This window comes from Mauremys reevesii, linkage group 3, assembly GCF_016161935.1.
Source record: "Mauremys reevesii isolate NIE-2019 linkage group 3, ASM1616193v1, whole genome shotgun sequence".
NCBI classification, from domain to species: domain Eukaryota; kingdom Metazoa; phylum Chordata; order Testudines; family Geoemydidae; genus Mauremys; species Mauremys reevesii.
Genome location: NC_052625.1, coordinates 12,100,755 through 12,128,673, shown reverse-complemented (window position 1 = coordinate 12,128,673; position 27,919 = coordinate 12,100,755). Strand labels below are relative to the sequence as shown.

General features: G+C 42.6%; 1 protein-coding gene across 7 annotated transcripts in view; it reads right to left on the bottom strand.

The window, feature by feature from the left end:
• Positions 1-585: 585 nt before the first annotated feature.
• Positions 586-27,919, bottom strand: part of SPTLC3 (serine palmitoyltransferase long chain base subunit 3) — a 138,427-nt gene continuing 111,093 nt past the window's right edge. For all 7 annotated transcript variants that reach the window (XM_039531315.1, XM_039531313.1, XM_039531314.1 and 4 more), the window contains 4 exons: positions 26,970-27,096; positions 6,643-6,778; positions 4,783-4,912; positions 586-2,210 (listed from right to left, as the gene is read on the bottom strand). In XM_039531315.1, the coding sequence (XP_039387249.1) occupies positions 2,097-2,210; positions 4,783-4,912; positions 6,643-6,778; positions 26,970-27,096 (507 nt within the window). In that variant the 3' untranslated portion in view covers positions 586-2,096. The remainder of the gene's footprint in view (positions 2,211-4,782; positions 4,913-6,642; positions 6,779-26,969; positions 27,097-27,919) is intronic.

The window sequence follows — 27,919 nt, the reverse complement described above, 5'->3', positions numbered from 1 at the left end:
GGAGTGGAGAGCAAAACTCGATATATTCATTCAGTACGAAAGCACTCCAAGGCTTCAGGCTTTTCCCCTCTTTCCCCCATCCTCACAGAGTAGTGTTAAGCACACACTCGCCCTACATGCAAATTGCCTGGAAGCTGCATCTTGCAAATAGGGGGTTTAACAAAGAAACAAAAATCATATTAAATGTAAAAAAACCCAACCCAAGAACATTTTAAATATTTCTGCAGTGCATTTACCCTGATGCACAAACATCTTCTCCCTCGATCCTCTTTAGTGCTTCTCAAGTTCAGAGTGAACAATCATATGACACTATGTACTTCTCCTTATCCCCCAATATACATGTTCTAAGCTGACCTCTGATGCGATGGAATGTTTTGTAATCAATTCTTAAAGTTATAGCACCATTGGATTTTATTAACTCGCATAACAAATAACGACAACAAAAAACCCAACAAAACCCAGGACCTCATAACTGATCAGCTTTGTTTTATCCTTAAAGCTGCTTTAACAAGCAGGGAGTAATATATTGCAATTGGTATGCCACAATTTAATTGTTCTGTTCTTAAATCTAATATTGCAGCTGTGGGTTAAGTTTACACCAGAGCTTTCAAGAACATGAAAGTGTGGTACATCTGTGCAACAGAAAGCTAAACATCTCTTGATCTGATGTGTTTACAATGACATTTGATATTGTGGAATGGTTTGGAGTTTGTTAAAGCTACAGAACCATTTTTAACTGGTGTCATACAACAACTATGGTCTGCAAAAATCTCCTCAGACTGCTCAGCCTGATGTGAGACAAGTAAAGCTGAGGAGGATAATGTTTTCTCAAGAATCTTTGTAGATTTGTCTGATGCAATGGAAATGGAACTCTGACCATAACTTCTCTTTCCGACTGTGGGCCATATGCTCAATTATTTCAATCAAGCATTTGAAAAAATAAACACCATTTAAATAAAAACACCTGAATTCATCATAATAGCATAAAGAGGGAACACAATAGTTCAACGAGTGATACTTAAATCAACTAGGGAAACTTAGTACATTCAGAAATCAAAGAGTCTTCAAGTTAACAGGTGGCAGAGCTGTGTATGGTACCCCGGACTTCATATTCTGTATAACGAGCAGCTTCAGCATTATTTACTAGTTAGTTCATTTATTAAGCTCATAAGTAGTTTGGGAAACTTGGAAGTGGGCTCATAAATGTCAGCTGCAGTTTGTGAACTGCAAGTATCTGAGTGTTTTGATCAACGGTTTTACAGGAAAGTTAAAGGGTTATTAAAATTGTTTACTACTGCTACATGAAAAGGGAACAAGCCTGCCGAGTAACTTCAGTGGCAATAAGATGCATAAGGTTGCAGCTTGAATGCTGTAGCAGAAAAGAATTTCCACCTTTAATGAAAAGATTCAATTCGCACACAATCTCCGAGTCTACACACTAGGAAGCCAGTTGTGTGTTCTTTCTTCACAATGAACTATACAACTTTATGGTTGGTTGGTTGGTTGCAACATTAAGTGACCAAGAACACAGGTTTCTGTCAGAAATATTTAATATGAGTAGGTTTCTGTATGAACGTTTTCTCATGTGCTAGTATGTCCTTCTGATACTTGCTGTCCTTTGAGAACTCAAAATGTGGAAATCAGGTAAGAAGATCCTTATCTGCCATTTCCTCGGGGGCAGTCCACATTGATGAATTAGGTATTATCCAGTCTGACAGCTGAAATTCATGCAAGCTAACATAGTACACTGGAATCCATTCAGGTTTCAAATTTATTATTTCAACCAGAATTATGAACTAGCCAAAGCCTCTTCACAAAAAGGCACCAAAGCTGCACAGTGGCAACTTGACCAATGGGACACAGTCTGCTTGCATAAAAAATACCTTAAAAAGCATATAATTCCATGGGAGTAGATCTGTAGCCATAGTCTCTTGCACATGGAAATTTGATACAGTAAAATGCAACAACAGTGCCTCCCCTCAGTTCAATTAATTGAGAAATAAAAATTGCCCTTAGAAGGGAAGAAATGCATTCATATTTCTTAGGCTTTTTCTCTTTTTTGTAACATCATAATGTTCTCTTCACGGGTGGGAAACTCAATCTTCAAGTTCAAAGCTTGTTTCCTCGTATAGTTCAGGACGAGATGACCTGGAATGCCGTGAATATTTCAGTTGCAGAAAATCGCCCAATTCATCAAGGGCATTCAGGACCTGCAAGATCATTACACTGTATCAGTTATCTTAAAAGGATTTAAAGCTGTTCTCACTTCTGCTTTACATTTGAACAGCAAGTGACATGAAAACATATGTGGTTTTCACAGTGTAAAATCAAAGAAAGGAATAAAGCCAAAGGAGTGAATTTTGCTGTCAGCTACACTGGTGAACGTCAGTGAAATCAATTGAGCTACACTAGATTTACATTAGAATCACTGAGAACAGAATTTGGCTCTATGGTAGGCTATGTTGTATTAGCCAATGGTAATATTTATTAGCCGACTATTGGTAAATTGTATGTATTTCTCAGACATGCAGGGAGAAAAATACTCCAACTAAGAATTCTCATTTTTACATGAAAAAGGCACATATATAACATAAGACAACATTGCTGTATCTGCATACATATCCCAAAGGCCAGTTTCACCATTGTATAACTCCAGTGGTGGACCAGGCCCAGATGTTTATCAGGGTCATTGTGAATATCTTGAACAGGATTATGTGGTTTGATAGCACATTTTCCACTTTTGCTTGTATTAATATCACAGCTGGCCTCATCCTATAATATGAGTGGCTGCACATCCTCAACTCCTACTGGATTCAATAGAAAGCAAGGGCATTCAGAATCCCCCTGGAGAAGATCAGAACCCTGCAGCCTCAAACCCATGCTGAAGAGCAGATAATAGGTTGATCTCAACTAAAAATATCAACTAAAAATATAGCACCTGTCCTTTCAATCCTGTTTCTGTTTATGCAGTAACATATGCTCAAGAATAGAAAAGTCCTCACCCCTCCCCTTCCCGGTTTACGAATGTGATAAAATGAGCTAAATAAAGAAGGACCTGCAAAGTAATTCAAAAAAATTATCAACCTTGGAAACTTTCCCATTTATGGGTCTTCCCCCTTATGTATTACTGCCAGTGGTTTAAGCCAATGGTGGTTGTGATGAGAAATGGCACAAGAGCTGTGTGTTTTTATTTTACACTGGATTTACGGCACATTCACGCAGTGGTTGTCCTTAAAAATGTTTCAGCTGCCTGAGGTAACTAAACCACACTACCCAGAGTGTTTCCCATTCCCCACATAAGGCATAGGGAAGTTTAGATAGTGTTGCAGATACTATGGCAGTGATAGATACCTAGCTGCAAAGGCAAAACCGGAACTTGTAAAAGGTGACTGCCGGGGAGTGGCATTCAAGGCCCCAATTTGCATACCGCGGTGAGATGAATTGCAAGATCAGTGCTTGAAAATTGTAACTTTCATGTGTTTAATGCTGCTGTTTTAAGGAAAGAAAACCTAAGCGAAATAAAGAGATTAAGCTCTTAATCTCCAAGGTGATTTCACTGTGTATTACTGCAGTTGCGTAATCAAAAGCTTATGCAACTCTGGAACTACACAGCGAAATAACAGCCTACCTAACTACACCTCGGTAACTAAGCATTGATATATATATATATATATATATATATATATATATATATATATATATATATATATATATATATATATGTTATCATTTAATTTTAACTCCGTGTTGAGTATTCCATTGTTCCTTATTGTAGTTTTAAGATTAGCAGGAATTTCCTACCTCACATGTGCAAACCAGATTTTTTCAGTTTTGTTTCTAAAATGGTCTAAATTGACCTGGAAACTAGTCTTGAGTATAGGGCTACGGTCTCAGTCCTCCAACTGTGTTTGGATCCATGTGCTCACATTAAGTCCCACTGAGGTTTGTGTGGGCACAGGGGCCAGCTGCAAGGAGTCAGAAGCAGGATCAGGGCTCTTCCCATTTGAAAACACTGAGTGTATAAAATGCATCAGTTTCTGAGAGTTATGCTCATGTAAAAAGAGCCTTAAAATCTGTTGGCAACCAAAAAAGTTCCACCCTTGCCTAACTCAAAAATGGATGACGGTATTTTATCCAAATTTGCTTCCTCACCCTTGGACTGAGAGGAAGATGGAAAATTTCAATCTTAAAAATACTTTTTTTAGAAAGTTATGAACAGATGGAAAGAGAAGTTTACAATGGACATCTCAACGTAAGCGTAACTGCCCTTCTGGAAGCAGGTAAAGATATAGGGATCAAACTGGTCATATTGCACCTTTTAGTCCTCTTGTTAGATACAAACAATTCCAAATATTGGACTAAATGTTCCACATGTATCATACAAAACCCAAGATGGTGCCATATTTTGCTGCTGCAATGTAACTCACATAAATATGAAATTAAAATAAGGGCATAGAAACCCTTATATGCAATTATTACCACATCATTTAGGGTTTCCTGCCCAAGCAGTTAACGTTAGTCTTGGTGTGCTCCTCATGTAGGTTTTTATTAGTTAATACAGATTTGGTCACTCTTAGGAATAGGGGAATATAGTACAGTTAATTGTATAACTTAATATTTTAAATAAAATATGGAATCATAAAGGCTTTAACTATCAAGTGACAAAGATCAAGAAAAACAAATGCAAAATGAATTATTGAGATTCAAAGTAACAGACTTGTAGCTTCTCCCAGCCCCTCTAGCATCTGATGTTAATTTCACCAGGACATCTGCTGTTCTTACCGTGTCTAACATCTCCCGTGTATGTGCAGCTGACACACAAAACCGAGCCCTCGATTCTGCGATAGGAGTAGCTGGAAATCCAACCACAACCACCCCAATATTTTTGTCTAACATGCGCCTTGCAAAAGCCCTGGGAGAGGGGAAAGAAGAAAACAAAAGTGAGTTATTGCCAATAAACTGAGCACAAAGGGAAAACACTCGTGTGTGAAAAACAATGGTTAAAAAATCCTGGCCCTACTGAAGTCAATAGGAGTTTTACCATCAACTCTCCACTGTCTTGCAGCTTGTGTAGTCATTTTCATCCCTGCAAAGCAACTGTCAAATACAATCACTGATATAAGTGAGCAGAGAATTCTGATTAGGAGCAATTTGCAATCACTGAGCACAGGTGCAAATGTCTATGTAAAGTGTAAGGCAGCAAGAATCAGGCAAATATTTAGACAAACAGATGGTAATAAATAAAAATTAGTGCCATTTAGATCAAATTTCATTGAACAAGGCACTGAACATAAAGTAGAACGATGGTCTTGTCGCTGCAGCACGAGACTGGGACTTGGGAGACCTGGGGCTAATTCCTGGCTCTACCAAAGATTCTCTGAATGGGTAGGTCATTTAACCTGTGTGTGTCATTTCCCCACCTGTTAAATGGGGAGAACAGCTACCTGTTCGGTGTCCCAAGGAGAAAATTGTTCATATTTGTGAGGTAAGTAATGCAGAGGGACATAGATCGGTTCATAACACTTAGCATGGACTAATTGGCCTCAACTACAACCCATTCTACCAATCTGTGCAAATGGGTAGAGGAGACTGTGGTCACAAATAAACTGATCCAAAGAGGAAGCATGCATGAGCCACTGGGACAGCTACAGAGGGACTTTGACAAACAACTTCATGAGGGAGTTCCAGAGAAGTCTCTGCACCTTGACCAGTCCGCACTGAACTTCCGGATGGCAAGGGGAGACATCTTGGTTGATCTCCAATGCCTCAAGAGGGAAACAAGATGATTCTGCAACTAAGGATGTCTCCCATTTCCCCCCAGTACCCAGGCCAGCTATTAGGGTTGTGTTCTGGGCTGAGGATTTTCTATAGCTCATGATTATAAGACCTGATTTCTGCCTGTCAGATAGTCCTTGCAAGAGGGCTTGATAAATAGTTAAACTTCAAACTGAAAGGATCCTGGTGTAATTGGGAGACAGGGGCGTTCACTATTCCCCACTGATCCTGAGACACTGATGGAAGCTTGGCCATAGAAGGGCACAAGTTCTCCATGCAAGAGCTGGCCCATGTTCACATCGGAATGAGTAAGCAATTATCCTGATGGCTTTACTGTTACCAGGTCTGATGGGCCAGGATAGGACTCATATTTATGGTATCTAAGAAACAAAGGCTCCTCCTGAGAGCTACTTTTGCAAAGACTCCAACTCCCTACACTCTGGGCCTTCATTGATAAGCTAATAGGTTACTGCCAATTTCACTTACATAAGTCAGTCAAGAGATATCATCACATACCGTAAAATGGTGAAATGTATGTCAGTCTAAGACATGTCACACAATGAAATGCCTTCAAAATAATTACACAATGTGCAGCTTTTAAATTATTATAATTTTTGCAAAACATCAATAGAAAGAGAAAGAAGAGTTTTGATTTTTTTAAAAGTCTGTACACTCATTTAGTGTACGGAGAAGCTGGCTCCAAATTAAGGCCAGGATTCAACTTAAAGCTACTGATGGCAAGTTCACCGAAAGGAAGAAATTTCTCCCTTGCAACAACTTCAGCAAGTAGCCAGATTGAATAGTTTAAAACGTACCCTCCATATAATGTTAGTGTAGTTTGCCTACCAGGCACATTTCAGTACTTACCCTATTTTACCAGGCATATAAAGGAGCAAGGGGACAACAGGGGAATCATCATTTCCATAAACAATGAAACCCATTTCGTGCAGTCTCCGCCGGAAGTATCTTGTGTTTTCTCCTAGCTGGTGCACTCTCTGAAGCCCTGAAATGAGACAGTCATGAAATCAGTCAGAGCACAGATCCCAAAGGGGCTTCTCTCCAGGAAAAACAAACAAAAAAACAGGGACATGTAAGTTCCAGAACCATTTAGCTATCCATGTGATCTTTACGTAGCTATTGGAGACACAAGAAAAATATTTAGCGAGTCGAACTGTTCAAGCCATGTAAATACAGAGGCACATACTGAACTTATGTAACAGTGCAACGCCATTGATTTCTGCTGAATGATGCCTGACCAACATTGGCATGAAATGAAACTCAAACCTACTATATTCAGACACAAATGCTTATAGACAGGAGTATTCTCTCTCTGTCTCATTGGACATAGATTATTGTGCATATAGTTAAAAAGGACATGCTGGATGAAATATACTCATTGGTAGCTGTGGTGGTCTGGTATGACAGTATCTGGTATACATCCATCCAGTTCTATTATCGTTCTTCCCTGATTAACAATGTCCTGCTATATCCTTGTGCTGGCAAGATGTGCAAATTCCATTCAAAATAGCTGCAGAGATTTTTCAATCATAACCTATTTTCACAGGCTCTTGCTCAAGAAAACCCAATTCCACATGTCCCATGTCCGAATCGCACTGCAAATTCATAGACAAGGTTCAGGTTCTCATGGGTTTGCACCTGCACACATGAGCTGGCCAAGAACAGAAGTGAAACTAGTAGCCATGGAAGAACGAAAGCAGAATTCATCTTGCTGCATTTGAGTACCATCCCTTCTGGAAGACAGAGATGTGTCCAAAGGCAGAGGTTGCTCACTTCCGACCCCGATATCACCCTCCCTGGCTAGCCTAGAGCTAGTGAAACATTTCTGGCTAAAGCAAACAAAGAACAATTAAAGAGAGGCTAGAAAGTCAGCTTTGTATTTTGTCACCTTTAAAAAAAATACGGCGCCCATCTTTCTTTTTAAAACAATGCTGAAGAAACCATTTCTTCCGCACATGCATCTTGAGGCCTTCCTCTCACCCACCTCACAGTTAAGTGCACAGGCACAGACTTTCTAATGTGCCAGGGGGTGCCTGACCCCTCGCTCTGCCCCAGGCCCTGCCCACTCCTTCCTCTAAGGCCCCTCCCCCACTCCACTTCTTCCCCTCCCCCCAGTGTGCCACCCCCTCGCTCCTCCCCCGCCCTCCCAAAGCCTCCTGCATGCTGCAAAACAGCTGACCATGGCGGGTGGGAGGTGTGGGGAGGGAGGGGGAGGCACTGATCAGCAGGGCCTGCTGGAGGGTGGCAAACACTAGCAGGCAGGGGGAGCTGATAGGGGGCTGCTGGTGGGTGCTCAGCACCCACCATTTTTTCCCCATGGATGCTCTGGCACCTATGATTAAGTTCACATATTTATAAGACCAGCCAAATAAAAATGCTTTGCAACAGAAAATACAGAGATAGGGAAGGAGAAACCGTTTTTAAAAAAGTCTGTCAAAATCTTTACTTTGGAAAAAGGCAAACGAGTCCCATACAAATGCAGTTCCACACGCACTGTAACCAAAAAGGGTAAAGGAATACCTGATATCAAACTACCTCCAAGAGTGTAACATGAAAGCATTACATAAAGTCTCGGGCAGTGGTTAATAGGTCATAGGAACACAGGAACTGCCAGACTGGATTAGAGCCCAAAGGTCCATCTAGTCCTGTGTCCCATCTCGGACAGTGTCCAGCACCATTCTACCATCAGGTCCGAAGCGGGGTGTCGCGTTTTTTTTTTGGAAAAGCTATATGTGAGGACGGGGGGGTGGGGAAGCTGCCTTCTAATTAGCCGTCTGGCTCACTGCCCCGCCTCCTCTGGGGCGGAGCAACCAATCAGAGCTCAGTCACCCTCTCTTCCCCACTCCGCTCCTGTGTGAGCGAGGGGTCGGCTCCTTTGCCCCTCCCCTTCTCTCCCGCAGCTGCTGGCGGGGCGGGGAGACGGGCAAGAGCCCCTGGAGCTCGAGGTGTGCTGTGGCAGAGAAAAGGTTGGGAACCTCTGCGTTGGAGGAAGTTGTAAGAACCCTGCAGCAGACAGATGTGGGGTAATCTGCCCCCCACATAGGGCATCAGCCTGGTCTCTAATAGTTAGGGATTGGCTTAAGCCCTTATGCCCAAGCTTTAATATCCCTTCTATGTTTTGCTGCTAGTAGTTATGATAATTCTGGATATTGCTGATATCCATATAAATATCAAATACATTTTTGGATCTTATTAACTTCTGGGCCTCAACGATGTCCTGTGGCAAGGTCAGAGCCATCTGCTCCCCTCTGCTCCAGGGAGGCTCAAAAGAGAAAGAGCCAGTACCATGGCACGCTTCTCTCAACCCATGGCAGGCAGCTGATCACTAGTTTGGAAGGGGCAGGCTCAACAGCATTCTCTCACCCTCAAGCCACAGGAGAAAGCAACACAAGCTACAGCAAACAGAGCCTGTCCTCTGTGCTCCACGGCAGGAGAAGAGAGTGACAGGACCAGCAGTTGGCTGCCCAAGACAGTTACATAAGCTAAAGTCAAGAATTCATCCTATCAGATATTGTCAGAGTTCAAGGATGACTTTTGATCATTGTAGATCAGGTGAAACTTGTGGAACTCCTTGCCTGAGGAGGTTGGGAACGCTAGGACTATAACAGCATTTAAAAGAGAACTGGATAAATTCACGGAGGTTAAGTCCATTAGCCTGGATGGGTAAGGAATGGTGTCCCTAGCCTCTGTTTGTCAGAGGGTGGAGATGGATGGCAGGAGAGAGAGATCACTTGATCATTACCTGTTAGGTTCACTCCCTCTGGGGCACCTGGCATTGGCTACTGTCGGTAGACAGGATATTGGACTAGATGGCCCTTTGGTCTGACCCAGTACGGCCGCTCTTATGTTCTTATGAAATGATTAAAGACACTTCAACAATATTTCAGATGTATTAATTTTCTTACTAAATGACATCCAGGGATGTCTGCATGACAAGAAATTGCATTCATATAATGTTTTTAGTTGCTTTGGAAAGCACTTTTACTTGTATCAATGTTGAACAGAGAACAGCAATACAGGTCAAACAAGTGTCTTGAAATTCATTCAGACATTTGAAATATTACACAGTTGCTTTTATTTAATCTCACATATTATAGTCTATTAAAATGATTTTCTACTCCTATTGTTTTGATGGAAGCCAAAGTTGAATGTATTTTTAAATAAATTGTTCTTCCCCCCGCTGTCAAGCTTGCGAATAGATCAAACGCATGCAACATGTAATGCATGTGTAGTTACATTAAGGATGTATATAAGCAGATCCATCCAGTTCTAGAATAGCTATACAAGTCATAACGTTATGTATATTACCCACATTAATTTGGAAAGTGAAATCCCCAACTGATGATCAGTTTACATCCTGAAGCAAGAGGGCTGATTGACCTTGTCATTTTTTTAATGCTAGGTACTGTAACAGATGCTCTTCCAATTCATATAATTGTCCGATCCTTTGAATCCTTCTGAACTCAGTATTTGTCCCGTCATGTCCTGTAGGAAGTATTTCCTCGTATCTGTTCTACATTTGTTGCCTTTTAATTGAGAGTGTCCATTTGTTTTTGTGTTATGGGAAAGGGGTAAATAGTGTTTAGAATCATAGAATATCAGGGTTGAAGGGACCTCAGGAGGTCATTCACCTTCACTATACTATGCTGCTCATTGTTTTACAGACCTCCACCATATGCTTCCAGTCTCATTTTTATTCTTTCCAAACTAAATAATCCCTGTCTTTTTACACTATCCTTTACGCATCTTCTTCTAATACCTCTGATCTTTCCGGTTGCTACTTTCCTTCTGGTGATTCCAGTAACTGAGGAGATGGCCTGATACCATGTTCCAAGATGTATAATACCATTGTAAAAGTATCCATGTGCTTTATTCCCTAAATACCAGTCATGCCCCCTGGCATGTTTCTGTCTCGCTTGGCCCCTGTCCTCCGCAGCTGGGATGGCAACAGGCCTCCCCCGCCCCCCCCCAGGCCCTGCTGCAGGGGACAGGGGCTGAGTGAGCTGGAGCCTCCTTCCCACCATGGCATGCTGGGCCCCTGTCACCGGCAGCTAAGCCTGGGCAGGGAGTGGGCTGCCACTGCCTTCCAGCCAGGCTCTCTCAGGCAGAAGCGGTTACGTCCCACTACCCGCCCAGCTGACAGAGAGAGCGGCGAATGTGCCAGGGGAAGGTTCAGGGAGAGAGGAGAGAGCTCCTCTCCTTCCCTACCCCCAGCAGGCCAATCTGGGGGAGCACTTGACCCTCCATGCCCTCCCCTCTCCTCCCCGTGTTGCCTCAATGTTTTCTGGAACGGTAACTCCCAGTGGAAGCGGTTTATTTTATCCTGTGCACTGCTTTCCACTTGTCTGTTCTGATTTTCACCCTAGCTTCTTAATTCTGATGTACTTCATATATGTGTAATGTGTTTGGTCAACAGCTTAGCTCTTTGTGCTTCAAATTTCCTCAGAATCACCTCAGAAGCTCTGGGACTTCTCACAACTCTTGCTATTTTTGATTGGGAAGTTGAGTGAAGACCACATAGAATATAAGGGTTGGAAGAGACCTCAGGAGGTCATCTAGTCCAATCCCCCATTCAAAGCAGGACCAACACTAACATATAGTAGTACTGGTCCGTGAGGCACTCCAGCATAAGGATCAGATTGTCCTTGGTTCTTGCACAGAGGGAGAGAAGAAGGATGAGTTGTGCAAGGGCCAGGGAGCACTGCAGTCACTGGGAGCATAGAGAATGCTCCTTCCATTTGGTCCCAGGTGCATGATCCTCCCTAAAGGAGGCAGGGAGGAGACAAGGCCATGGAGCTGTCTGTACCATCAAATTAACGGTGTAGCTGTGTGATAAGGTACAATCCTTCTGGTGCGCCCCATAGGGCAGTGCATCTCCGTATCACACTCAGAGACCAGTGGCTTAATGCCACAGTCTAGCCCTTAATCCTTTTCCACTGTAAAAATTGCCCATGTTTTACCGCCTACATCTTAAACAGCCTATACTGCATGACAGGGCCTCGTCTCGCAACCCATGTTTCCTCAATAGCACTGCATAAAGGACTTTCAGTAACAGCTTCTGGAATGTGTAAACAAGTTATGTCCATGAGTTTCTTTGTTGTATGCAGTGTTGTAGCCATGTCGGTTCCAGGATATTAGAAAGACAAGGTGGATGAGATAAAAATAAATAAATAAAAGAAATTAAATCATCCACCTTGTCTCTCCATGAATTCCTTGCTCGATTATTTTGTGGGTGCTTTCAGAGAATACTTTTGCCACACTGATTTCTCCCCATCAATTTATACTCCCCTAAATTCTATATAACACAGTTTTCTCAGCAAGAAATCCCAGGACTCCTGGATTTACCCTTTCTATTTTTATTAAAAGTTGGCACCATAATTGGCCATCCTCCAGTCCTTTGCTTTAATAGTAGCCTAGATGTTCTACCCTTCAGTTCCTTTAGAACTCTGATGAGTACCATCTGGTCCTGGAGATTTATTGCCATCTAATCAGCTTTTTCATTTTTGATACCTTTATCTCCAACAATACTTCATCTTTATTACCTGTGAAGGATAACCACAAATAGACATTTTCCCCCCATTCCTGTCTTCCTGGTGGGGTGAAGACCGATGCAAAAAATTCCCACTTAGCTTCCTTGTTATTTCCTCTTTTATTTCTAGCTAACCCTAGCTTCTTAATTCTGATGTACTTCATATATGTGTAATGTGTTTGGTCAACAGCTTAGCTCTTTGTGCTTCAAATTTCCTCAGAATCACAATTTTGGCTTTCCTTGTAGTAATGTCACTTGGACTGAATTTGCATTATTAAAAGGATTCCTTTTTTTTTGTCTGAATGAACTTTTACAAATCTGGGGCTGAACTGTGGTATCCCATTCACAGGCAGCAGGGCCGGCTCCAGACCCCAGCACGCCAAGCACGTGCTTGGGGCGGCGTGCCACGGGAGGGCAGCAGGAGGCTCCGGTGGACCTCCCGCAGGCATGCCTGTGGAGGGTCCGCTGGTCCCGCAGCTTCGGTGGAGCATCCGCAGGCGTGCCTGCGGGCGGTCCACCGGAGCCATGGGACCAGCGGACCGTCCGCAGGCACCTCTGCAGGAGGTCCACCGGAGCCGCGGGACGGGCGACCGCCAGAGCACCCACCGCGGAGTGCCGCCCTCCTTGGGGCGGCACAATTCCTAGAGCCGCCCCTGACAGGCAGGTGCAATTCATCACGTCCAGAGGGCCTGAACAAAGTTTATGTGCCACTCCAGTTCATTTACTCATATGACCAAGCCCATGGGCTTCACTGGGACTAATTGCATGAGCAAATGCTCATCAACGTAAGTAGAATTTCCACAGATGGGCTCTTGCCATTCAACTGTTGCCCTACTTTTCCCTTGTTTTTGTTCTCAGGAATGCAGACTTTGTGCCTCTAATCAGGGAATTCTTTAGCAGTCTCCATTCGGATTCTATGGATTTTCAGCTCCTAACTTTCCCCTTCAGGCTGTATCTAACTTCCTCTTTAAAAAGAAAATAAAATCCTTGTTTCTTGAAAGGTACCACCCCACAGTACTATCTCCTGGCATGGTCCCCTGCTCAGGTCATTCAAATTGTATCCTTTTATGTCATTGGCCCACGTGAGGCAGTTAGAAAAAGAGCCATAGAATGGTGACGAGTGTGGTAAGTTAAAAGTGATCTGCAAAATAAAAAAAATGGGTTTCTACCCTTTTTGGTTTTAATGAGGTATAAAAAAAAGATGTAAAGAGTTTTTATTTTCCAAGGCATTCTTTCCTGCTTGTGATTTATCTTAGAAAAAAAGCAGGAACATCAAGCCTAATCTTCCCTCTTTAAGCTGGGAGACTCATTGGAGGACTAGAGATCCGGAGTGAACTTCCTCAGCCGTCACTTAAACGGGAGTATTGCTGAATGTTTCAGAAAAAGAGCTTTTCCCCCCAAGCCCTTGCCAGGAGTTAGAATGAACAAACTCAATCTCTCTCTCAATGTGGCCCTGTTATCATGATCATTCCATGTTGACAACATTTAATAATATAAAACCTAGATGAGCTCATGTGTCTCTACAAGTCTCTTCCCCTCTCAGTTGCTCAAGTCCTCCAGCAAAAGCAGGGGAGTAGAGAATCAATATTTATGTTAAAAAAAGAAGCAGTGAAAAATCACTGATGTTTGAAAAACCTTTCAGTCCTTATTTCTACACCACAAGGAAGCAGATTTCTAGCAGATTTTGTTGCTTCCCGTATCTAACAGCCTGATTGCACAACCATGTTTCCCAAGAGGCCCATATCACATGCTTCATTACTTCATTTCTGTTTCTATAGATTCTACAGTGAATCCAGCTCTGGCTCATCCAGAATTTTTATTCAGATAGTCTACGAATTCCTTGTGGTTAGTACCATTGCTCCATTGCTGCAAGTGAACCTATTTTTTATCCCCCCCCAGTAAATACAATAACCCATAGATTATTCTTATGTCACTATAGCTTCAGAAATTCTTTTAATGTCTCCCAATACAAAGTATTTCAACTTCTCTCTTTTGTTTGTGAAGTATTGGTACTCTACATGAATATTTACAGTTTTTACTCTTAATACCTATTTTTATTTACTTCTTTCTGCTGACTCCATCCACATACTGGATTGCTGTTCCTTGGTTCCCCATTCTCCTCCCTGGTTCAGCCGTGATAACTGTGCTAACCCCAGTTACTAGCTAGGTACTGAGCAGATTTGCATTATCAGATTACACTGCTCCTCAGCACCTGTTATCTTTCATTCTATTCCCTTTTGGTTAATGTGGGTATCACCACACCTATGCAAGCTCTGTTTCTCTAATCATTTCCTACTGCTTAATACATTCTAGGTTTAACTAAGATCTATTGCTTCATCCCTTTTGTATCTCATCTAGTCAAGACGCTCTTCTGACAAGCTTCTGGCTGGGAAATTTATAGGGAAACTGGGACCTGCTCTATAGTGATCAGTGTTTTGTTGAAGAAATTAAAAGATCCCATAAAACCCTGCATTTGTAACTTCATGCACAAAACTGCCCACGCAGACAACTGGTTAGTTACAGTTTCTGCCATTCAGTTTAAAACTTTCTGTGTAAGAAATCTGCTGGATTAGTAGAGGCCACAAATAGTTTAACCATCTCTCCAGTGCTGCTAAAACAAAACCAGCTGTGCCAGAGCAAGGAAAACAAATGAAACACAAAAGCATCCTACTACAAAGCTTTCCAGTCTCCAATAAAAACAATAGTCTGTGGTATTTCCAAAAGTATTTTTGGTGTAGTAGCTCTCAAAAGAACCAGGAGGAAATATTGAGGGGCTGGGGCGGGGGACCACAGAATAGATTGACTGAAATCTGCAAAATGAAAGTTCTCCCTCCATTTGAATATTAAACATGTTATTAGCACTTCTTAATGCATAGAAAGAACTGTGTGTGTGTGTGTGTCTTAAAGATTAAAAATAACTGTAGTATTTTAACGCTACCCAATCTAATTCCAAAGCTCTCAGTCCGCCGCATTTGAAACGACTGACTTTTCAATTAGGGAAAGTTTTCAAAGATGCAGATGTTGCTGGGGGATGTAGTTTAAGATGTCTCCTTTCTAGTCAGCTATTTACCACAATGCTGGAAAGAGTCTCAGCCATTCAAAATTCCAGGCTTTTCAATATTTATCAAACCATTGGATCGTTGCATAGAGCTGACCAAAAAATATGTAACAATTTAAGGTGGAGGTAATAGTCGTTCCCTATGAAGGGGAAAATTCCACCCGAGCTATGTGGCGATACTGACATAAGTTGGTAGAATACCATCAGACAAGCTCCTCCAAACTGAATATCCAACCACCCCAAATCTACATCCTTAGACAATTTGTAAGTGCGGACGGAGGGAGAGTTCTCCTTTGGAGCAAGCCCACAGGGCTCAATTCAGGACATTCAAATGCCTTTTAAAACAATGATACCGGATAGTGTGAAATCCCAGAACATTAGACTCAGAATGTTAACACTATTTTGCTGGGGGTGGAAAAAGCCTAGGAAAAGATCAGAAAATGCATGAATTCTGAATAGTACGGTGATCTCTGAGGGAGAGAATACTGGAAGAGGATGGGTGGGTGACCATTTCTTTACCAAGCCTCACCACTTTCCTTTCTGATGTTAAGTTTTTTGGTTAAAGACCACCTACTTGCCTCATACACGTTGTCATATGATGTAGTACTTCTCCACTACTACCATATATAATCAGTTATTTATCTTATACACTACAGTGGTAGGTGCAGCAGAAAAACCTCAAGTTTGTAATTATATTTCAGCATTCCTTTTGTTTTCAGTTTTATGCGTCTCTTCAATACTAGATTGAAGGGTAGCTTTGGGTAAAGCACAGGCTTTCATTTGAAGGGCCTAATTCCCCTCCCACATACCTGACCCCAATTTCTTCCCCAGGCTTGCTGGCTCCCTTTGCTGGCTGGCTGAATTGAGGAGGCAAAGCCTACTCTTTGCCCCTGCCCATTTATTCCCCATCACATGTGGGAGGGGAGCAGTGGTTCTGTGGAGGCTGCCACCCCACCTGCATTGTGACCTGGAATATGGGTAATCGGTGCAAAGGGAGAGGAGGTGCCTAATGCCCTCTCACTGTCTTGAGAGCACATAAGGCAGCTCAGAGTTGAGCTCTCTGGGTACAAACCTGCTTTCACTGGAGTCCCGCAATGTTAGTGTTGAATTCAATAGTCTGAATTCAACAGTCTGAGGACCAGATTCTTAGCTGGCATAAATCATTGATTTCAATGGAACTAGGCTGATTTACACAAGCAAATTATCTTACCCCGTGACTGCAAAATTATCATCCCTCTCAAGCAAAGTTTCTTTTACTCTTCCAAAGACATTTGTTTTTCACTTCTGAAAGCTTTTAACCAGCAAAGACTTTAGATGTGTCCAACTTCTGTGCAACATTTTACCTTTGAACTCCACATGAAGGTTTTTAACCTTGGAAATTCTTACTCAACATATTGAAACCAGGAGCAAGCAACCTGTAGCCTTTAATGTTTATATCTCAGGTGTATGTTCACTGAAAGAGGGTTATTTTTCCTGAACCTGTTCCAGAGAGGATAATCCCACTCTTTGTACTTTTCCTCGGCATACAGTGGTCTAAGCAAGACACAAATCCACCTGCTTTAATCTTCTCCAGCTGTTTTCTTGTGGGTACTTTTTAGATAATTAGTTATCCAATCAAACGTCTACATACCAGTGTCAGACTGTCTCTTCAATCTATGTTCTTGAGATACAGAGCTTTACTCTCCTGCCTTCCTCTAGTAACAACTAGATAGTAAAATGAAAACTTTAATAGGCAGCAAAAAAATTTGGAAAACAATAGCTGTTCTTCTCCCCTAAACAGTTACAGATGGACTGATTTTCTTTCCTTCTCTGGTTCCACTATAGAAGTAACACATATGTACCTCCATGTGCACTAAATCACAAATAGAACACTATAAAACCAGGGTGCCTAAAGGAAATGAACTCTAAGATAACAGTTCTGTATAAAAACAACTTTGTTATGGATTAGGGAGAAGCAAAGGGATTTTTTTCTACACTAACACCACCTATAAACCAAATGATTTAGACTAATACTCCTGCTAAATCAGCCTTTAAGGACTAGAGTCAGTCTAATTTTAACTGTGAATTGCTGTAAAACACTTTCCAGAGAAAAAGCAATGGTAATTTCAAATAAAGGACAGAGAAGTGGAAGAATTGTACAAAATGCTGTTGATTTTTTTTATCGGCCAGATATGTACAGGCACTTACACACCAATATTGATAATGCAGTATCATGTACACTAAAAGCACCTTGCATGAAAACAGGGAGAGAGGGACAAGCTCTTGCCGTGCATATTTATTACCAAACACAGGTGATTAATCACAAAGCATGTCAGTCCCTCAGCTGAAAGCCAGCCAGCACACATTGCACTACATCTGTAACGTATTAGGTATTACTGAAATGCCAAGGATCTAAATGCATTTAGGAAAGGCAAGTCTCTCTTTTGTGTTCCTCAGACTGATTACCACTGCCAATTGGAGTAATACGACAGCAGCAAGCTTCTTCTGGAACTGCCAGGGAATCGAAAGCTCTGCTATCTGTAGAATGAAGAAGGTACCCTGCCGTGCCATGGAATGCTGTATTATTGCCTATTGTAAAAATGAGGTTTTGCTTATGAAGCGCCAATTGTGAATCCCTTGCTCATGCTGAATAATTCCTATTTCCTTGACTTCAGTACCACTACTGGAGGGAATAATTGCAAAGGATAATAATGTGCAAAGGAGTTCATAATCTGACTTCATAAGAATAACGGTGAGATTTATTTCCGTGTTAGTCTGTGGATCTCTTTCACAACCCCTTTCTCTAATGCTTAATTTGAGACTAAGGGGAGATCATTATTGTGCGAGGGATTATCAAAAGCACCCAGCATTGACCTCTGTCCAGGTACGCTGGAACGAGGGGAGGGCGGGGGCCATGGCCCCATCACTTTTAAAAGGGGAAGGGCTATTCCTTCCCACTTTTTACCATCTATAAGGGTGAGTGACGGGGGAGAGGGCGTGGAGAAGCGCAAGTGAAGGGTGAGGTCTTGGGGGAGAAGAATCATAGAATCATAGAATATCAGGGTTGGGAGGGACCTCAGGAGGTATCTAGTCCAACCCCCTGCTCAAAGCAGGACCAATTCCCAACTAAATCATCCCAGCCAGGGCTTTGTCAAGCCTGACCTTAAAAACTTCTAAGGAAGGAGATTCCACCACCTCCCTAGGTAACCCATTCCAGTGCTTCACCACCCTCCTAGTGAAAAAGTTTTTCCTAATATCCAACCTAAACCTCCCCCACTGCAACTTGAGACCATTACTCCTTGTTCTGTCATCTGCTACCACTGAGAACAGTCTAGATCCATCCTTTTTGGAACCCTCTTTCAGGTAGTTGAAAGCAGCTATCAGATCACCCCTCATTCTTCTCTTCTGCAGACTAAACAATCCCAGTTCCCTCAGCCTCTCCTCATAAGTCATGTGCTCCAGCTCCCTAATAATTTTTGTTGCCCTCTGCTGGACTCTTTTCAATTTTTCCACATCCTTTTTGTAGTGTGGAGCCCAAAACTGGACACAGTAATCCAGATGAGGCCTCACCAATGTCAAATAGAGGGGAATGATCACCTCCCTCCCTCTGCTTATACAGCCCAAAATGCTGTTAGCCTTCTTGGCAACAAGGGCACACTATTGACTCCTATCCAGCTTCTCATCCACTGTAACCCCTTGGTCCTTTTCTGCAGCACTGCTGCTTAGCCATTCGGTCCCTAGTCTGTAGCAGTGCATGGGATTCTTCCGTCCTAAGTGCAGGACTCTGCACTTGTCCTTGTTGAACCTCATCAGGTTTCTTTTGGCCCAATCCTCTAATTTGTCTAGGTCCCTCTGTATACTATCCGTACCCTCCAGCGTATCTACCACTCCTCCCAGTTTAGTAGAGGCAGAGTGTGGACAAGCCCTTGAGGGAAGAGGTGGAGCAGGGGCAGAGCCTCGGGGGAAGGGGTGGTACAAGGGTGGGGGTTTGGGGAGAAGGGGCAGTGAGGGGGCAGGGCCTTGGGGGAAGAGGAGGCGTGGGGGCAAGAGGCAGTATGAGGCCACGGTTTGGGCGCCAGTGGCCCTCCACTTCTAGGGAGCTTCCGCCACTCCTGTCTCTGTCCCAGTGGTGGAATGAATGGGGGGAAGCAGGGGTGACCGCACCCCTAGCAGCCATTAGATGTACGCGTGGCGCCTTTTGAGGCACAGAGAGTGAAGCTGCCCTACACTCACACTGTAGCGGTGGCTCCTGGCCCATGGAGCTAGGCCCAGCTTCCCGCTCTGGGCATTGCAGCATGGTGCACGAGGTCGCATAGTGCCCAAACTGAAGTGTTGCCAGGTTGCAATGCCTGGAGGAGGGGGCTGGGCCTAGCCCTGAAGGATGGGAGCCACCTCCGCTAAGTGAGTGCAGGGCAGGTTTGCTCTCCAGCTCACCCCCAATGAGCCATCACCCCACCCCCTGCCCTCCAGTGGCAAAACCTCACTCCACCACTGCTCTATTCCCACTGATGTGAACAGGAAATCTTCCACTGACTTCAGCAGGAGCAGCGTTACGCCAGCATTGAGTACTTTTGAAAGTCTTACTCTATAAGCCTATTACTCAAGTTCCCTTGCTTGTTAGAATCAATAGTCCATTGTTCTCTATGGATGCAATTCTCCTACATATAGGGTGAGGAGTACCTTACTCTGCAGGTGGCCAGGGCCGGCGCAACCCATTAGGTGATCTAGGCGGTCGCCTAGGGCGCTAACGTTTGGGGGGTGGCGACCGCGGCAGCCGGATCTTCGGCCACCCGAGTTGTTGGTGGTATTTCAGGGGCGGGACCTTCCGCCGCCTCTGTTGGGGGTGCCATTTCAGGGGCGGGACATTCCGCCACCTAGGGAGCCAAAAAAGCTAGCAGCACTCCTGCAGATGGTACCATTGAAATCAGCGCGATTACATCCAGCGTTTGTTCTGCTTCAGTTTGAGTATGGGTGGCAGAATCCAACCTGCCTCATCATCTGCTGCTGAGAAAATGGCTGTGATGCAAGGCCCTGATCCAGACAGGCATTTAAGCATTTTAAGCACCTCACACATGGGTAGTCTCATTGCATTTAATGAGAATATTCATAGGTTTAAAATTAAACATGTCCTTAAGTGTTCTGCTGGATCAAGACCTAAGAGAAGCTATTGCAGTTCATAATTAAAGAGAAGAAGAAAATCTTAGGGATTAGAAACTAATGTAGTTCATCATGGCTCCAATTGTGCAAGCTGTTGCGAGTGACTGCCCACACAGAGCAGCTTGCAGCATTAAGGCCTCAGATTTTACAAGAGACACTGACAGCCATATTTAGTTTTACAAAACATGAAAGGCCAGATTTTCAAAAGAGCTCAGCTCCCATTTAGCACTGGAAGCTCAGCTGTCAGGAGCTGAGCTCTTTTGAAAATCTGGTGCCAATTGTGGGTGCTGAGCATTTTTGAAAATCTGGTCTTATGTTTTTACAAAACCCAAGACAAACGTAAATGTTTCCAGGGATTCATCGCCAATTTTAAAAATAAACCTTTAAAAAATAAAAACATATTCCCCTGCAGGTTTTGCAATTCAAATATGCCAGCTTTGATCTAGTACATGAGACCTCAATTCTGACTACAAACTACTAGTCCCATTTTCAATTTCCAAGCAGAGAGAGAAATTGTGATACAAAGTTAAACCAAAGACCATAAAAGTCATTTGCATTTTAAAAATATCCCGTCTGTTTTAATAATCTCAGGTATTTTTTGTAACGTGCATGAGGACAGTAGCTTCTTACGAGTATATTTAAAATTTGACAGAGTTCCATAAAAGCATACAGCAAGGAATGCTACTTTATTGTTAATGAATTACCACGTATTAAATAGAAAAAATATGACTTTTTAAATGCTTTATTAGCAAGTTACATCACTACATTGTATTCTTTGTCAGTATGGAAACTGCTTTTGTTTGTTAGCAGTCTTAAATCTGTCCACTTAGTGGTTCTGTTTTTTTACCTATCACATTTAAGTATAAAAATATGCTCGTGATAGTCTCAGTAAGAAAAAAAGGTCCAAGGTCACAGCTGGAAGGGGCTTTCTCAGACCTAATCCTAGCCGAGAAGCTCTGTCAGTGCCTTACAGGCAAGTACACAGAGTATAAGCTGTCATTAAAAATCACACCAAGTCCAAGTATTCTGAGCCAAGTGCACGCTCATCTAGGGGCTAAAACTGCTCAGACAGCTGTTGAGTTTCCTGAGGTATCTCCAGTGGTGTAATGAGAAGCCATGAAGAGAAGGTATAAAGAATATATATATAATCCAAACTATAAAGTGAATGTCATGGGAACTTCTGCTTACCATATCCCATATGAAGGAAGAAGGGTATATTTGAGATGAAAAGGCAATGCAAGTGAAAAAGGGATAAAATGACTATAAAAACAAACAAACAAACAAACACTGCAAACTATCCTATAGAACTCACTGCTGCATGGTATTAGTGAGGAATATAGTTACAGCTGTGAAAGGTCCATACAGGGATTAGACACTTGTATTCTATTAACAATTGTATTATATGAACTACAATAGAACATTTGCAGTGACTCTATCTGGGATAAAAATTGCAAATGCTATGAGTCTTCACGCATTAGTGCCTGAACTGACATATACACTCAGGGAGAGGTTTCCTCCTCTTCAACTAAGAATGCTATAATACTGCACAAATGGCCAGAGGCATTACGGAATTTTTCACCATTTTCTGAATCCTCTGACATAGGCCATTGTGGAGGCAGAATACTTAACTAGATGTACTGTTAATTAGAGTGAGCCTGGCATTTCCTGGTTCGATTTGCTCAGTGAACAGGGGAAAACAAGGGAGAATGAAGGGTATGCAGTAATGTACTCATGGATTCTGTAAAGCTGTTACAGGCCATCTAGTGTACATAAGATAGTCAAGAGATACTGGTGAAATGATCATGAAATGATGCTTGATGGCTTCAGGACTCTATCACAAATTCTGTGCAAGGTATTCATTTGTAGATAAATTTTGGGGGAGACCTTGTATTTCCTGCATCTCTTTTTAGTTACGTAATGTGGGAGTTTTTGAATGATAAAATGGAACATCCCACTGAAAGTAAAACACATTTTGCCAGTGGGTTCACAGCTATTTGCTAACAGTAGAGGAATGGTGAGACTCAGGACTCCTGGGTTCTGAGAACATGGGAACTGTACTCCTGTCCAACCCAAACCTGAAATCTTCTGCTCCTTCCCCTCCAATATATGCATGTCCTAGTTTTAGACCTTCCCTTCCCAACCCAACCTGCAACCCCTTCTTAGTCCAATGTCTTTCAACTCCATCCCCTTATCTCAGTCCACTACCTTCCCATCAAACTCTAACAAGTCTCTACAGAACATGTGAAATGGAGATGTTTCAGAGACTCACATTTGGGTGGATTTTCACAAAGATGACAAAAGGCACAACCTTGACATCAGGATGACTTTGTGTCAAGTTTCAGAGCATGGAAGTGTTAGAGCTACTCAATGAAACATCTATACATTGTTTTGCCCATGTTAAATATTCTTACGTTTCCCTAACTTTATTGAGAGAAACAACAGAACTTTTTGTTGAAATAAATAAATAAATAAATAAATAAATTTGGCCATAGGCAGACACCTGGCATCCATGGAAAATTTCAGTCTGAAAGGTTGAAGTTTGGCAAAGTTATAAGGAACTGAAAACAGGGGCTTATCATGGAAACTGTTGGGCAACACTGACTGCAGATATAGATACCGGCAATGCCTTTAATTATATATATACATAAATGAGGAGTCTTTGTGGCACCTTAGAGACTAACAAATTTATTTGGGCATAAGATTTCATGGGCTAGAACCTACTTCATCACCACTAGTACACACATGTATCTACTCATACCCTCCAGTCATGCATCCATTAATCAGGTCTTGGAAATTCAAACCTTGTTTTCTTTTTCAACCAAGCATAATCATGCTAAAGCAAAATAACTGCAGAAAAAATAACAGCAAATCGATCATTTTGATACATGAGAAGGTAAACACAAACACTGGCTGCATTTCTGGGCTTTGATTACATCCAATGTGTAAGCACATTTCTCTTGCTCTACTCCAAGTCAGATGTTTACCAGATCAAGGCAGAGTTACTTTCACAACTAATGGAAGGCAGGGTGGAAGCTGTATAAGTAACTTGGGAAATATAGAACAAAATTGAGCAAAGCACTAGAAAACATACTACAGGGAATAACCTGGAAGTTGTAAGGGACTGACTAAATGATCAAATAGGTCTTACCCTGTCTGATTTCTGTACATCTATTATTCTAGGATCCAGTGATGAAGACAACTGTAAGAACGGGACAAATTTACTCATTTGCCATCAAGGTATTTCACTGTCTCTCTCTTTGTTAAGTTAACATGGAATAAGTCAGCAAGACGCACTTTCTTTCCTTTTCAAAATACTTAATACATGTGCTGGCAGTTTTCCTCGATATCTGAGTCAGCACCTCTCCACCTACAGGAATATCTGTCGGAGGGGAAACACTTTGTGAGGCTCTCCTTATAGAGATTCCCCCAAACCATTCTGTGGGGAATGGGAGCAGCTTTACTCCCATGCAATGAATTCCATTCTCACAATCCAGCAGACCCTCAGGGAGAGGCCATCCCTCCTCACTGGCTCTGGGGTTCCAGACTCATCTCCATTCCATGATAACACACAATTCATTGCAACTTGCCTACCGGGGCCTCCTCTGCCACTGAGACCTACCCTGAAATGGAGGTTTCCCCAGTACAGAGGAGTCTGTGAAAAAAGTAATATGGCCTGCAGCCATGTTATCTTTCCTGGGTAATCGTCACAGGGCTCTTGGAAGACCCACATCCAACTTTACCCATTCCTCATGAAGACCCCATTCTTCATAGCGTTTTCTGTGTGGTCCTTAATTTGGGGTTGGGAAGAGAAATGTGTGCATAGAGGTGGATTACTTAACTTTCTGCATGGGAAAGATAAACTCCATATGTTGATGGTTTCTTCCATTTTGGGATTTAGGGATGCCATTTTGTCTGAGTTGAGACTTGCCCGTCATGTGGCATGTTGCCCCACAAGGATCATTCAAAAGTTAACAGCTGCTATTTTATATTATATCAATGCACAAGGGCCCTGCTGTGATAGGTGCTAAGCAAACATCTAGGAAGATTGAGCCAGAGCACGCTCTCTCTCTCTCTCTTTCTTTTTACATTCTGAACCACAATCTCTGTTCCTGATGCCAATGCAGCATCAAAGCCTGACGACCTGATGCTCAATATATTTGTATTCTTTACAAGGCAAATTAAAATAAATTGCCAGAGCTAACAGATAAGCGAAGCAACTCAGTTCATGTAAAAATACATTGTGTCACTAAACTACACTGCTGCTGACAGAACTTTTTCTGAAACTCTAATCCTCCAAATCACCTAGAGGTGGACAGCTTTAAAGGCCCTCTCTTGAACCCAGATCTCCTATCCGAGTGCCCTGCACTGTACACAGAATCATGTTACCCCAAAGCCATTTGTAAGCAGCTCTGAAAGGCTGAGATTCGAAATGCTCTACAGCTATAATGCTTTACATACCATGTGTCTTAGGCCCTAAAGACATAACTCTTGAAAAGGGTTAGTACAATATTGCCCTCTGTTGGCGAGCATTTTTATAAAACTGATTCAGAGGATTATATAATGTATCAGGACCATATGAATGTACAGGAGGTAAAATACAAGGAGTACATCAGAGTGAGTCTCTTATATCAGATGTTACTATCCTTAACCCATACCTTTCAAATTGGAGAGTAGAACAACAACTTCCTTAATCCAGTTTGGATTATTTGCCTAAATGACTATATCGTTTCTCCAGCCTGCAGGCATCACAAGGGAATGTTTCTAGATTCCGAGGAACCTTAATTTTTGCTAGTGCACTGAAGTGAATTTTGGTATTTTGGGCCAGATTCTCCATTCCTCCGTTTTTTGCACTGGCACCTTGCAAATGCTGCCCTGGACCAGAGGACCCATTGGCCTCTGGTGAAAATCTAAGTAGCCCCAGGCCTGCTCTAAATTGTACTGGTTTGCAACAGCGCTCTATGGGCCATTGCATCAGTAAAAAATAGTTGGAATGCAGTCTGATGTGGCCATGCCTCCATCACTCTCCATCCCCTGCTTGCCCCCCAACCCAGGACTATGAGGGAGGGCCACCAGGAAGTCATTGAGTAGCTCTTCTCCAGGCAGGGACCTTCTTTATACCTTCTTTATGCTGCTGAACCAGCATAAATGAGCTGCAGTTCAGGACACAATCTGGCTCTTCAAGTGTATGTTATACACAAAATTGCAAAATCCACATTATTCTCCCTAAACACCTCCAGAAAATTAAAATGCATTGGTACAGCAGCTATTACCCCTGGGTTAGGATAAATGTAAGTCCTAGGAGCTTGGATCTATGTCAGTAACATACTGTATTAGTAGCAGATTGCTACATAACACAGTTGTTCTATAGTTTATATTATACAGAGACTCTGATCCTTGGCTACATTAAAGTAGATCCCCTATCACAGAAGGAATACAAATAAGACTTATCCTCCATAAATGACATCAACACATCTTTATTGCAGTTTCTCCAGAACTTGGGGACAAAGCATGTTTGAAAACAAATTTAACTTCAGGACACTGCACTCTAGTTACAAACTGAAGTGTGACATTAATGTCATAATTTTAGTAGTACCATCATGTATAGTGTCACACCTGGGTAGAAAGTCTATGGCATGGTTTCAACTGTTTGCTGTTTCAAACGTTTACATTCATCAAGAACCTCATGCAGCAACCCCTCTATTGAGACAAGGCTGAGTTTGAAACTCCAGGAATGGTCTCTAAGTAGTATTTTTATTGCAATATCTAAGCCCAACAAGATGATTAATGAGAGATCCTCAGCTTTAACGCTGAACTCATGCTGTGAAGTCAATCGTAAGATTTAAGGAGTTTATATCCTTTTCATATACGTTTTTGGGAAGCTATGTGGTCTAGTGGCTAGAAAAGGCAATTGAGAGCAAGAACTCCAGAGAGGCACTTCCATCTCTGCCACTGTCTTGCTCTGTGACCTCAAACAAATCACCTAACCATAGGGTGACCAGACAGCAAATGTGAAAAATCGGGACAGGGGTGGAGATGGGGGGGTAAATAGGAACCTATATAAGAAAAAGACCCCAAAATTGGAACCATACCTATACAATTGGGACATCTGGTCACCCTAGCTAACCACTGCGTGCCTCAGTTTACCCAACAGCAAAACAGACATCTTCTTGCAGGAGTGTTGTGAAGCTTAGTTTGATAATGGCTTCCAGTGTACTCTGAGACCATTGATGAAACTGTGCATAAGTATGTAGAAGTATGATAAAAAACACCCAGGGGCATGCCAGGATGGATATGATAGACAGTACAATTTGAATGACTGCATTTACACTGCAGTTTTTACCATACTTTTCTACTGCCTTTGGGACCTTTGTTGTTGGAAGGTATTTTTTGCTCCCTGTCAGTAAATGTTAAGATTATAAATAAAGTGTGTGTAGTTAATACAAGGGGTCTTACCTTGTGTTGTTCCGTCTAGTCCCATGACACATTTCATCGACCGGATGATCTGCTCTGCTACAGGTGGACACATAGATGTGGCGTAAATAGCACTGTGGGAGTGAGTTCGTAAAAAATCCACAAGTTCCTTAAACAAGTGAAACAAAATTTGAATTAACTTTGAGTCGTCAGGAGAGCAGAACAGGGTCTCAACTACTGATAGAGGTGAGAACATACGGCGATCAAGGATATTTGACGAAGACATTTCATGACTGATTTATTTTCTTAATTGTTATTAAAAATCCATGGTCTGAAGAAATACAGGTGATGCCTGGCAAACGTAAATCCTTTAAAATCTGAGCTACGCACCCACAGCTGAAACAAAGCTACGAACGAGAATACTACTTTGCTTATATGATGAGAATCTTTACAGAAGTGGGGTGGGGCGGGGGGAGGGGAACCTGGCCTCACTGAGGAACTAATGAACAAGCTGCATTTAAAATACAGAATTGTCCCACCTTTCAAAAGGATGAATGTGATGTGCCAATGGCAAATAGTGCCGTTTGTCTCCCATTGGATTTAGCAGAAGAAACGTAACCTCACTAGTGTCTATATTCAACTTCACGATAGTCTTATTAGTTGTCTTTAATATAAGGCTGAACAGGGCCGGCGCTTCCATTAGGTGACCCTAGGCAGTCGCCTAGGGCACCAGGATTCAGGGGGGCGGCATTTTGTGCGTGGTGCACGGGAGCTTCTGGTTCTGCTCCCATCGCGCCGCCGAAGAAGGACCCTCCGCCGACGTGCCGCGGAAAACAGCGGCAGGCAATTGAGCAGCTCAATGACTGCCGCTGTCGCATGTGGTATTTCGGCGGAGGGTCCTTCTTCGGCGGCACGATGGGAGTGGAACCGGAAGCTCCCGCGCGCCCCGTGGGGAGCGCACAAAATGCCGCCCCCAAAATTCTGCCTATGGA